Source organism: Pleurodeles waltl, chromosome 3_2 (genome assembly GCF_031143425.1).
Source record: "Pleurodeles waltl isolate 20211129_DDA chromosome 3_2, aPleWal1.hap1.20221129, whole genome shotgun sequence".
In the NCBI taxonomy this organism is placed as follows: Eukaryota; Metazoa; Chordata; class Amphibia; order Caudata; family Salamandridae; genus Pleurodeles; species Pleurodeles waltl.
Window position 1 is genome coordinate 216,423,826 of NC_090441.1, and position 13,046 is coordinate 216,436,871.

Genomic DNA, 13,046 nt, shown 5'->3' on the forward strand with positions numbered 1-13,046 from the left:
AGCAATGCTGAGGAGTGCAGCACTCTCCCATTGAAAATGTTGCAGCATTGCAGCGAAGTCCAGGTACTCTCCCTTTCAAATTGAAGACTTGCAAGTACCCGATAGTACTTGCACAGTTAAAGCACTGATTTTGTGATACTCCTGGTCTTGAATCTAGTGCCTAGAACACCTCTGGAATAATTCTTTCCTGGTTCTGGTGGCAGCTCCTCAAAGGTCGAGCTCTGGGTAACAGCCCAAAGTGAACAGAAGTGACAGCGACTGGAGGTTGTTCAAACTAATAACCAGAAGATGGAGTTCCCAGCTGATGGATGTACAGTGTACTAAAGAGGTGTTTCCTTTTCCGGGTCAAAGGAGGCAGAGATAGCAGAAACAACAAATGCAAACTCTGTGCCCAGTCTTCTGCAGGAGAGGTAAGAGCCCCTGTCTGTCCGTCTTTGCAGAGGAGGGAGGAGCCCCTGTCTGTCTGTCTGTGCAGAGGAGGAAGGAGCCCCTGTCTGTCTGTGCAGAGGAGGGAGGAGCCCCTGTCTGTCTGTGCAGAGGAGCGAGGAGCCCATGTCTGTCTGTCTGTGCAGAGGAGGAAGGAGCCCCTGTCTGTCTGTCTGTGCAGAGGAGAGAGGAGCCCCTGCCTGTCTGTCTGTGCAGAGGAGGGAGGAGCCTCTGTCTGTCCGTTTGTGCAGAGGAGGAAGGAGCCCCTGTTTGTCTGTCTGTGCAGAGGAGGGAGGAGCCCCTGTCTGTCTGTGCAGAGGAGGAAGGAGCCCCTGTCTGTCCATCTGTGCAGAGGAGGAAGGAGCCCCTGTCTGTCCGTCTGTGCAGAGGAGGGAGGAGCCCAGGTATCCGTCTGTTCAGAGGAGGAATAAGGCCCCTGTTTGTCTGTGCAGAGGAGGGAGGAGCCCATTTCTGTCTGTCTGTGCAGAGGAGGGAGGAGCCCATGTCTGTCTGTCTTTGCAGAGGAGAAAGGAGCCCCTGTCTATCTGTCTGTGCAGAGGAGGGAGGAGCCCCTGTCTGTCTGTCTGTGCAGAGGAGGAAGGAGCCCCTGTCTGTCCATCTGTGCAGAGGAGGGACGAGCCCCTGTCAGTCCGTCTGTGCACAGGTGGAAGGAGCCCATGTCTGTCCGTCTGTGCAGTGGAGCAGGGAGCCCCTGTCTGCCTGTCTGTGCAGAGGAGGAAGGAGCCCATGTCTGTCCGTCTGTGCAGAGGAGGGAGGAGCCCCTGTCTGTCTGTCTGTCTGTGCAGAGGAGGAAGGAGCCCCTGTCTGTCTGTGCAGAGGAGAGAGGAGCCCCTGCCTGTCTGTCTGTGCAGAGGAGGAAGGAGCCCCTGTCTGTGCAGAGGAGGGAGGAGCCCCTGTCTGTCCGTATGTGCAGAGGAGGAAGGAGCCCCTGTTTGTCTGCCTATCTGTGCAGAGGAGGTAGGAGCCCCTGTCTGTGCAGAGGAGGGAGAAGCCCATGTCTATCCGACAGTACGGAGGAGGGAGGAGCCCCTGTCTGCCCATCTGTGCAGAGGAGGGAGGAGGCCCTGTCTGTGTGTCTGTCCAGAGGAGGGAGGAGCCTCTGTATGTCCATCAGTGCAGAGGAGGGAGAAGCCCCTGTCTGCCCATCTGTGAAGAGGAGGGAGGTGCTCCTGTCTGTGCAGAAGAGGGAGGAGAGCATGTCTGTCTGTATGTGCAAAGGACTGAGAAGCCCCTGTCTGTCTGTTTATGCAGGAGAGGTAAGCGCCCCTCTCTGTCTGTGCAGAGGAGGGAGGAGCCCCTGTCTGCCTATCTGTGCAGAGGAAGGAAGAGCCCCTGTCTGTCTGTGCAGAGGAAGGAGGAGCCCATGTCTGTCTGTCTGTGCAGAGGAGGGAGGAGCCCATGTCTGTCCGTCAGTGCAGAGGAGGGAGGAACCCCTTTCTGCCTATCTGTGCAGAGGAGGGAGGAGCTCCTGTCTGTCCATCTGTGCAGCGGAGGAAGGAGCCCCTGTCGGTCTGGCTGTTCAGAGGAGCGACGAGCCCCTGTCTGTCCGTCTGTGCAGAGGTGGAAGGAGCCCATGTCCGTCTGTCTGTGCAGAGGAGGAAGGAGCCTCTATCTGTCTGTCTGTGCAGAGGAGGGAGGAGCCCATGTCTGTCCGTCTGTGCAGAGGAGGGAGGAGCTCATGTCTGTCTGTCTGCGCAGAGGAGGGAGGAGCCCCTGTCTGTCTGTCTGTGCAGAGGAGGGAGTGTAGGAGGCTGGCCTGGCTTATAGTGGGTACCTGATGGTACTTACACCTTGTGCCACCTTGTTTTCCTTATTAGTAGATTAGTAGTGTTCTAACAGCTTAGGCTGATAGAGGTAGCTATAGCAGAGCAGCTTAGGCCGAACTAGGAGACATGCAAAGCTCCTACTATATCATAAGAAAGACAATACTCAGAGTTACTAAAAATAAAGGTACTTTATTTTAGTGACAATGTGCCAAAGATATCTAAGAGGATATAGGGCCAGATGTAGCAAGGCATTAGCGCCTCGCAAACGGCGAAAACCGCTGCTTGCGAGGCGCTAATGCCCGCGCGCGATGCAGAAACACATTTTGCGAGTCGGAACAGACTCGCAAAATGTGTTTCCCACTCGCAAATAGGAAGGGGTGACGCGATGTAAGTTGATTTGCCACCGCAAAAGCGGTGGCAAATCAACTCGCAGTTACCATCCACTTGAAGTGGATGGTAACTCATTCGCAAACGGGAAGGGGGCCCCATGGGACCCCTTCCCCTGTGTGAATGATCACAGAATTATTTTTTCAGAGCAGGCAGTGGTACAATGGACCACTGCCTACTCTGAAAAAAAAACGAAACAAAAGGTTTCGGTATTTTTTTCTATGTGCAGCTCGTTTTCCTTTAAGGGAAATGGGCTGCAGATAGAAAAAAAAAAACTGCTTTATTTAAAAGCAGTCACGGACATGGTGGTCTGCTGTCTCCAGCAGGCCACCATCCCCATGAGTGCCCAGACTCGCTATGGGGTCGCAAACTGCGACCCACCTCATTAATATTAATGAGGTGGGTCTTTGCGACCCCATAGCGAGTCGCAGAAGGTGTCTGAGACACCTTTCTGCATAGCAAATTGCGAGTTGCAATTTGCGAGTCGGAAGGACTCGCAAATTGCAACTCGCTAATTGCTTTCTACCTACATCTGGCCCATACTCCCTTAGGAGGTAAGTAAAATACCCAAAATATACAGACAAACCAAAATCAGGTAAGTAAACAGTTAGAAAGGTAGTGCAAACACTGTAGAATACAATAGGATGCAATAAGCCTAGGGGCAACACAAACCATATACTAAGAAAGTAGAATGTGAACCACTTAGGGACCCCAGGCCAAGTGTAGTGTGTAGAGGGTTGTTGGGAGTGTAAGAAAACACCAAGGGTGTCCAAGATACCCCACCCCAAGACCTTGAAAAGTAGGAGTAAAGTGACCCTACTTCCCCAGAAACACACTAAAGTCGTGATAGGAGATTCTGCAAAGACCACAACAGACTGCAAAGCACTGAAGACGCATTCCTGGACCTGAGGACCTGTAAAGGAAGGGGACCAAGACCAAGAGTCACGAAAGTGTCCAAGGGGGGGCAGGAGCCCACTAAACCCCGGATGAAGGTGCAAAATGGCTGCCTCTGGGTGGAAGAAGCTGAAGATTCTGCAACAACAGAAGATGCCAGGAACTTCTCCTTTGCAAAGAAGATGTCCCACAGCGTGCTGAAGGTTGCAGAGTTGTTTCCACGCAGAAAGACCGCAAACAAGCCTTGCTAGCTGCAAAGGTTGCGGTTGAAGAAAATGGGTGCTGCCGGGGCCCAGGAAGGACCAGGAGGTCGCCCCTTGGAGGAGACAGAGGGGGCGCTCAGCAACACAGAGAGCCCATGGCGAAGCAGGCAGCACCCACAGGAGAACTTGAACACAGGTTCAAAAAAACTGAGCACGGCGGTCGTCTCAACAGTACAAAGGAGGGTCCCACGAAGCCGGTGGTCAACTCAGCGAGTTGGGCAATGCAGGACGGAGTGCTGGGTACCTGGGCCGTGCTGTGCACGAAGGATTCCTTGCAAAAGTGCACAGAAGCCCTAGCAGCTGCAGTTCACGCAGTACACAGGATTACTGTCTGGTGTGGGGAGGCAAGGACTTACCTCCACCAAATTTGGACAGATGGACCACTGGAGTGTCGGGGTCACTTAGATCCAGCTCCTGTGTTTCAGGGACCACGCTCGTCACAATGAAAGGGGACCCAGAGGACCAGTGAAGCAGACAGAAGTTTGGTGCTTGCGGTAGCAGGGGGAAGATTCCGTTGACCCCCACAAGATATCTTCTTGGCTTCTAGTGCAGGGTGAAGGCAGACAGCCCCCAGAGCATGCACCACCAGGAAACAGTCGAGAGAGCCAGCAGGATTAGGCACTACAATGTTGCTGGTAGTCTTCTTGCTACTTTGTTGTAGTTTTGCAGGCGTTCTGGAGCAGTCAGCGGTCAATCCTTGGCAGAAGTCGAAGAGGGAGATGCAGAGGAACTCTGGTGAGCTGTTCCATTCATTACCTGACGAGAAGCCCACAGGAGAGACCCAAAGTAGCCCTCATAGGAGGATTGGCCACCTAGTCAGGTAAGCACCTATCAGGAGGGGTCTCTGATGTCACCTGCTGGCACTGGCCACTCAGAGATCTCCATTGTGCCCTCACACCTCTACAGTCAAGATGGCAGAGGTCTGGGACACACTGGAGGAGCTCTGGGCACCACCCCTGGGGTGGTGATGGACAGGGGAGTGGTCACTCCCCTTTCCTTTGTCTAGTTTCGCGCCAGAGCAGGGGTTGGGGAATCCCTGAAACGGTGTAGACTGGCTTATGCAAGGAGGGCACCATCTGTGCCCTTCAAAGCATTTCCAAAGGCTGGGGGAGGCTACTCCTCCCCAGCCCTTAACACCTATTTCCAAAGGGAGAGGGTGTAACACCCTCTCTCAGAGGAAATCCTTTGTTCTGCCTTCCTGGGACTGGGCTGCCCAGACCCCAGGAGGGCAGAACCCTGTCTGTGGGTTGGCAGAAGCGGTAGCTGCAGTGAAAACCCCAAAGAGCTGGTTTGGCACTACCCGGGGTCCATGCTGGAGCCCCTGGGATGCATGGGATTGGTACCCCAATACCAGATTTGGCATGGGGGGACAATTCCATGATTTTAGACATGTTACATGGCCATATTCGGAGTTACCATTGTGAAGCTACATATAGGTATTGACCTATATGTAGTGCACACGTGTAATGGTATCCCCGCACTCACAAAGTACGGAGAAATTGCCCTGAACAATGTGGGGGCACCTTGGCTAGTGCCAGGGTGCCCTCAGACTTAGTAACTTTGCACCTAACCTTCACTAAGTGAGGGTTAGACATATAGGTGACTTATAAGTTACTTAAGTGCAGTGTAAAATTGCTGTGAAATAACGTGGACGTTATTTCACTCAGGCTGCAGTGGCAGTCCTGTGTAAGAACTGTCTGAGCTCCATATGGGTGGTAAAAGAAATTCTGCAGCCCATAGGGATCTCCTGGAACCCCAATACCCTGGGTACCAAGGTACCATATACTAGGGAAATATACGGGTGTTCCAGTGTGCCAATCAGAATTGGTAAAAATGGTCACTAGCCTGCAGTGACAATTTTGAAGACAGAGAGAACATAAGCGCTGAGGTTCTGGTTAGCAGAGCCTCAGTGACACAGTTAGGCCCCACACAGGGAACATGTTCAGGCCACAAACTATGAGCACTGGGGTCCTGGCTAGCAGGATCCCAGTGAGACAGGCAAAAACAAACTGACACACAAGTAAAAATGGGGGTAACATGCCAAGCAAGATGGTACTTTCCTACACAGGTGTAAATTGACTTATTAGAGGGACGCCGTGCAGGAAGGATATCATCCACAACCTCATGAGAAAGACTGAATGCAGTCAACTGCCACCTCTCAATCTCCATGTGTGGAAGTGTAGATTGTATAGGCCTGGTGCAGAATCCTGCTGCTGCAACAGACATACTCCCAAAGGGAAGCTTCATCGGGGAACAGATGCTTGTTCCCTGAAGTTCCCTGTCCCACATTCTCCTGACCCAGTTTGGAGCCCCTTGAGGACTTGGGCCTGATTGTTCCTTATCTTCTTCATAGCTCTGGGCAGGAGTGGTACAGGTGGAAAGAGGTATAGGTGTCCTGTGTTCCACTCTAGCTGGAAATGCCCGGGCATTCCAGCCAAATCCAGGGTCCACGTTCAGAGGAAAATAGCCTCTTTGCACAGAAGCCAGGACCCCAAACGGCCGCACTTGTAGCAGTGCCACATGGTGATGGTGTTGTCCGTGAGTACCTGTGCAAGCATTCTTTTGATGGATGGTAGGAAGACCTTCAGGATGATGTGAATGGCCCATAAGCTCAAGGAATGACTGTGGCTTAACAATCTCTAAAGCTTTCCAGGGTTCAATCTGCCTTCTCAACAAACAGGTGAAACCTGTAAACATATCCTTAAGGGACACCTCAGTATCTCCAGAGAAGCCCATAGAGCTCATCCAACCATGGCGATGGAGGTATACACTGGTGCTGGTTTCCTGACTCAATCAATCAGCAGTATCTAGGCCAGTCCTAATGATGTATTTTAGCCCCATCTTGTCCATCCTGAATGGCTTGAGCCAGGTAGGCCCGCAAGTCTTCATGGATTGCTGGAAAGACCTCACCTACCATATCCCAGAGAACATGAGTATATTGGCCAAGTAGTCATTGGCATTGACGGACTTCAGGGCAAGCCTGGCCAATGAGGACATCTGTTTCCTGAATGCCTTAATTCTCTTTGACTGTCTGTCCGGAGGGATGGAGGGGTCATGGGGAATGAACTGGGGTTCACCTTGCTGGTGGAAATTGAACCACTAATCACATGGTGCTGGTCTGTGGTGCCTGACAGCCTGTCTGTCCCCTCTCTATTAAGAACAAGGCTTCGCCCAAGTACCCATCAGTGTGTCACTAAGGACTTCACTTGAATGGTAGCAAAGGCTCTGAGGAAGGCTGCCAGGCTGTGCCACCTCTGTGAGTACATTCGTTTTTACCTCCACAGAAATGGGTTGTAGGACCAGAACCTCCGCTGCACTTCTGGTCACAACAGTAAAGAAAGCACTTTGCTCCCTGAGAGGTCCAGGGGGAAATCAACCAAGTATCAGGGGAAGTATCAAACCTGCTGATCTGCAAGTCTATGTTGAGATTGCTGTCATCATAAGGTGGGGGCACGTCATCCCCATCATCTCCATTCATATCCACGAAAGCTGGCTTACTCTCATCAGAGTTGGAGCCAAAATGTTGGTGGAGCACCTGAGGGCGGCTCCTTGTCAGAGGCAGTCTTATACCTGAATCTGAATGAATGGGGACAGGATGTGTCAAAGTCGATTTAGAACATAACTTCTGTTGAGATCAAGACGAGTTGAGATCGGAGTCAGGCTCTAGTTTCAGTAGAGTTCCTCCTCTGCATCAGAGTGGAAGTTGGCATCGAAAGCGATGCAGAACCCGAAGTGGGTTCAAGAAACATAGACTGTGCGGAGGACAGATCCGCTGACAGTAGACCAACAGGAGGCCCCTGCAGATCCTTGGGACCTGTAGGAGTGCGAGAGGGAACCAGAAGAGGCCATGGCCTCGCTAAAGGCCTTGATTTGTCACTGATAACCCATGGTAATTGGGGCGCATCGAGACCAACTGTGTAAGCGGCTCCTCAGTAGATCTGGAGTGAGACAAAGTGGCACGCTGATGCCCTCCCGACTTCACCGGAGATAGGGAATAGTGGGATACAGATGAGCCCTGCTTGGTTTTCTTGTGCTTCCTCTTTGACTTTGGTTTGGACTTCGCTAATGACTTGGACTGCAACAAGAACCTGTTGCAGGAACAGGGGTGCGCTATTGCCTAAGAATGGGTCCACACTCTCGACTTCAACCAGGAGCGGGACTTGCACATTTCCTTCCGGTGTTCCGCAACATACTCTTTACTTCATGTTCTGGAACTGCCTTCAGATTCATGAGGGCGCTTTCCTCACACGATCTGGAGTTGTGTCCTGAGCCCAAACAACAAAGGCCCACAGATCTGCTGGTCTGTCACAGACATCCACTTGCAACAGTCACAGCATGGTTTAAATCCTGTAGTTTTTGGAGGGACGGTAGTTCCTTTGTACACTGGTTGATAATTTTTTAAAGAAACAATCTCGTCAAACCTTTGAGAAAACATGGGGCGGTGCTCTGGATATGGATCGAAGGCCGAGAAAGAAAGGAACTGATGTAACATGCATGGATGGCTCTGATATGCGACTCCATTTGCTACATGCAGATGGAATAAAGTCATTGCAATGCCACCTACCTGTGTGAGGAAGCTCGTAAAAGTTTCTAGTGAGGAACCTGCAGTTAGAACAGTGCATCACATTGGATATCAGAACATATGTTGCTAATTGTTAAGGCAGACACTCCCTTCCATCTCATGTGCATGTTTGTATCCTACTGCTTTTTGCTTGGTTGCTTAAAAATAAAAATAAATAGTTTGAGCAAAAAAAAGGTATGCTCTTCCCTCAGATGATGTCTTCTCCTGCAGCCTCCCTGATAATCCCCTCTCTTCTCTTGTGACCTTCCTGACAGTCACCTCATTCAGCTTCTCTGGTAATTTCTTTTTCTCTTGCAGCCTCCACCAGATATCCTCCTCTTCTCTCACACCTCGCTGACCACCTCTTGAAGAGGTTTCTTCAGGTTTTTGGTCATGGTTGCAGTCATGGTGCTGGTTTCCATCGTGTTGTTCTCTGTCCGTAAGTATCCTCCAGGGGATGTAGTGTTTACACATCACTGTGACCTCAGAGTACATTGGACATGTTAGAGGGTGATTGACTGCAAACCCTGAAGCCACCAGTGCTCTCAAGGGCTTGGGACATATATTTCTTAAGGAGGGGGCACCACCATACAGGCACATTACTAGACAGTTGTAGATCCATAAAGATTGTAGATATGGGATTAGAATCTCAGAGACTGTTTATTGGATGCAGTGTGTTACTTAGGCACCTACTGTTGCCTGGACACATGATACTTTTCTGTATTGTCGCTGTTTGCAAAGCTGAAACATTACCCTGTCTGGTCACATGTTTTCTGGATCTTCGTCAGCTTGTTTCCTAATGTCTTTCTGTGACTTCTTTGCATGTATCTTCCAATGGATTGGAAATAGTCACTGATATTTATTCCTCAATGGTTCTCCCTTCCTCTGGTATCAGCTAAATATATCTCCCTTCTGTCTGTTCCCCCTTGTCATCTTCTGCAGTGGGACATATTGGAGCGGATCCGCGTGGTGGGCAGAACTGCACATGTCTGGGTCGTCGCTGTGAAGTCTCAGGTAATGTTAAGAGATAATGCTTATCTCTTCTTAAACTTGCACACTTCTTGCAAGCACAGCATTAGCGAATGTCCATTGGGAGTCTGACATTTTGTACACATTTTCACAACCCAGAAGCACATCTGTCCTTATTAACAAGGCCATCATCTTCACATTCCCATTCTACAGAACCCATCTCATGGGGCAGGAGGGAGTCTATGCACATCCCTCCAACCACTTCCCCACCAGCATATGCATGTGTATGAAACTCATAAAGAGCAGTCTAGCTGCAAAGCACAGGAGCCTTTTGCTGTAACGCTGCAGGCATGCATGGTTGCATGAGCTTGGGGGGACCCCAGAAGTCCAGGACAGGGGTCTAGGGGTGGTGCAGGAGCTACAGTGTTTGGTAAAGAGAGGCAATTCTTGGAGGGTTCCACTTTGAAGTAGTATTCTCTTGGCATGAATTAACACCCTGAATGAACTTGTCTGTTGTTACTGGCTGAGGATACTACACTGCGAGGCAGGGCACAGCAACTGGCAAGGAAGGTCCCCAAGTAAGTACCTATGTGTCCATGTTAGCTGTGTTCTTCGGCTGCCACTCATTGAAGGAGCAGGGAAGCCAGGGAGGGCGTATGTGAAAGGCAAGGAGGAGCAGTGGTGAATGATCCAGCCCGCTGCAAGGAGTGAGATTCCAAAGCTACAGCAGAGCCACTATCAATCATTAGGGCGACAAAGGAGGAGTGCACCAGAGGGCTTTGTGGTAGACCCAGGCAGGACCCTAAAAGCTTTGCAGTGCATCTGTGAGCTACGCTAAGAATGGCGCGCGTCAGTGAGGGAGTAAGGGACACTAGAGGAGAGTGGCTCCATACATGCACAGAATGCTGCCACAGTAGGAAAAGTGGGCACAGCACCTGCAACCACAGAGTACACTGAAACACACAGAAGAGCACCTGGCGCTGCCATTTTGGAACAAAGGGTGCAATCTTAGAAAGCACTGAGAGTCACCATCTGAATCCAGGAAGGCAACCACAGGATGGCCCACAAGAACAAGACACATGTATATACAGGCCACAGAGTGGGTGGCCGTTTTGACGCAATCCACATGCAAAATGAAGTGCACCATATCCACTGCATGGCAAAAGGGTGGCCATCTTGAACTAGTCGAGAATAACAGAGAGAAACAAACCAGGAGTGTACAGAACAAACACACAGCAAAACTAATTTGGTAAGTAGCATGTCAAGAAACAAGAAGCCAAGTTATGACCTTGTTGCACTTTTGAAGCAACCCCTAGAATTTGATACTTGTAAGAGACAAAACATTGGGTCCCGGTGGGTAGAATGGATTGAAAAGTTGATAATTTCAATGAAGCCTTGGAGGAAGCAGGGGACACAAAAGAAATGCATCCACAATCTCAGGAGGTAGATCGAACACAGTCAACTGCTGTTGCTCATTTTCCAACAATGGAGGTTGGGTTCAGGTGCACAACTCTGTCTTGCTGCTGAGACAGAAGATGCTCCTCAAGCACTAGCCTGGGTGGAGGACCAGATGCTCATTAGCAGAGGTTCTGGGCACCACATTATCCTTGTCTAATTCAGACCCACTAGGATGACTTGGGCCCGACCATTTCTTATCTTCTTCAGTTCTCGGGGGAGGAGATGTAGAGACAAAAATGTGTACAGAAGTTCTGTGCTTCACTCTCACCTGGATCCGCCTCCTAGAGAGAACATTCTTGGGAATGCCAGTGTGCGCAGTGATGACACCATGGTCTCAACTGTGGCAAAAAGATCCAGCCAGGGCTCTCCTCACTGTGGGAAGATGTCTTTCCCCACCTTGGGATGCACGCACAATTAATGCTCTGCCAGACGTCACCGGCTGAGCTTGTCCACCCTGCTGTTTAAAGATACCACCAGGTGATTCACAATCCTGGAATTGTTGTGAAGAAGGAGAGGCCTGAAACTGTCCAGAACAGCTCTGATGAAAGGAAGTCTTCATGAAGGAGGCAGGTGTGGCTGTGGCTTGTCGATTGAGTACCAGGAGTGACACAGTCATTAAGGGCAGAGGGACTCTTCCTCACCTTTTGCAAAGCCTCCTGAGTGTCTGCAGGATCAAAGATCACCCTGACAGAGTCACCATGTCAGGGTCAGGCAGCCGGACCCTTCACATGCACAAAATGCGTTGGCGCCTTCAACCTCAGCCAAGCTTTCCTGGGATGAAGATTTCACAGCCCTTAAGGTGTGACCTCATCTGCCTGACAAAGTCTTTTGAAAGCTTCCTCAATGAGAGAATTACTGATAGACTCAGACCTGAGCACTTCAGGTTTAAGCCCTGAGGTGCCCAGGTCTGGCTGTCCGTCAGTGACCACCTAATGAGAGGAGGCGGCTGGATCTTCCAGCTTTTCCTTCCCTCCCTGAAGTGCCCTGATGTGCCCGCTGGACCTGCTATCATCGCCGCAGGCCAGTAAGTACTTTTGTTTTATGTTTGGATGCGTGCATGTATGAATTATGTGTATGTATGTGCTGTGAATGGGTGAGTGTGCATACTTGTGAATGGTGGGTGTATGAGTGCACGCTTGTGAATGGATGGGTGTGAGTGAGTGTGCATGTGGATCGGAATGGGAATATGTTTGTGTCTTTGTGGAAGAGAGTATGTGTGTGTGTGCCAGGCTCACCACTACTGCAAATTACGGGCCGCCACTTTTGAGCACCCCAAAGATGTCAAAAGGTTCCCTGTCTTCTCTAGGTGGTCTATGACTGACTGTGACAAGCCTGCCTTCCACTGCCAGCTGTCGAGGGAGGGGAAACCAGTATCCCCAACCTCTGAAGGTGGGACGCGACCACTGCCATCACTTTCATGAACACCTGAGATGCGCTGGCAATGCCAAAGTGGAGCACAACAAACGGAAAATGCTCCTGGCCTACCCTGATTTTTAGAGGATCAGTGGTCTCTAAGGAAAGAAAACTTTTAAATTATAATAATCATAGAATTACAATAGAATCTGTGATGGAGTCTCAAATGACAATTTAAACAATAATGTGGGTTTCTTTCAGTCACAGTTAGCACAACATGGTGGGAAACAAAGCACATCAAGGGGCCATTGTCGTCAATGACATCATACACATTCACAGTGACATGGCAGTAAGATATGAATTAAGTCACAAGCATGCTGTACTCATCTTCATATCTTAAATGAAATTAATTACAACCCATCAAGTCATGGTACAATTGTCGTCGACGTTTCGATCCCTTACAAATTACCGGGAACATCATCAGGACGTAAGAATCCGCCTAAGAGGCCGACAGGATTGCTACTTAAGTCACCAAGGCCTGCCACACATGGGAGTACACATCCTGCATCTCCAGGGCAACCATCCAGTCACCTGGTCCTACTTGGGCCACTGTGAACATTTTGAACTTGAGTTCCAGTAAAGGTGTTCAGAGACCAAAGATCTAAAATAGGATGAAGGCCTCCATCCTTCTTTGGCACAAGGAAATAGCGGAAATAAAAACCTGTTCCCACTTTCAAGTCCGGCACCCTCTCGGATCTCCGCTTTGGCCAGTAAACCCTAAACCTTTTGCAGCAAAATGGAGAGGTGCTCTCTGAAAAGCATGCTTGTTATGGGAAGAAGCTGTGGTGAGTTAAAGAGAAACAGAAGGGCATAACCCTCACGGATGATTTGGAGGACCATTTGTTGGATGTGGTGGACTTCTACTCTGAGGTGATTGTGGCTGGGGCT

General features: G+C 50.2%; 1 protein-coding gene across 1 annotated transcript in view; it reads left to right on the forward strand.

Annotated features, from left to right (window-relative positions):
- The first annotated feature begins 357 nt into the window (after window positions 1–357).
- LOC138286721 (E3 ubiquitin-protein ligase TRIM38-like) overlaps window positions 358–13,046 on the forward strand; it is a 43,461-nt gene continuing 30,772 nt past the window's right edge. Inside the window, exons 1-3 of the mRNA XM_069227236.1 lie at window positions 358–410; window positions 8,637–8,757; window positions 9,261–9,332. Coding sequence (XP_069083337.1) covers window positions 8,712–8,757; window positions 9,261–9,332 — 118 coding nt within the window. The 5' untranslated portion in view covers window positions 358–410; window positions 8,637–8,711. The remainder of the gene's footprint in view (window positions 411–8,636; window positions 8,758–9,260; window positions 9,333–13,046) is intronic.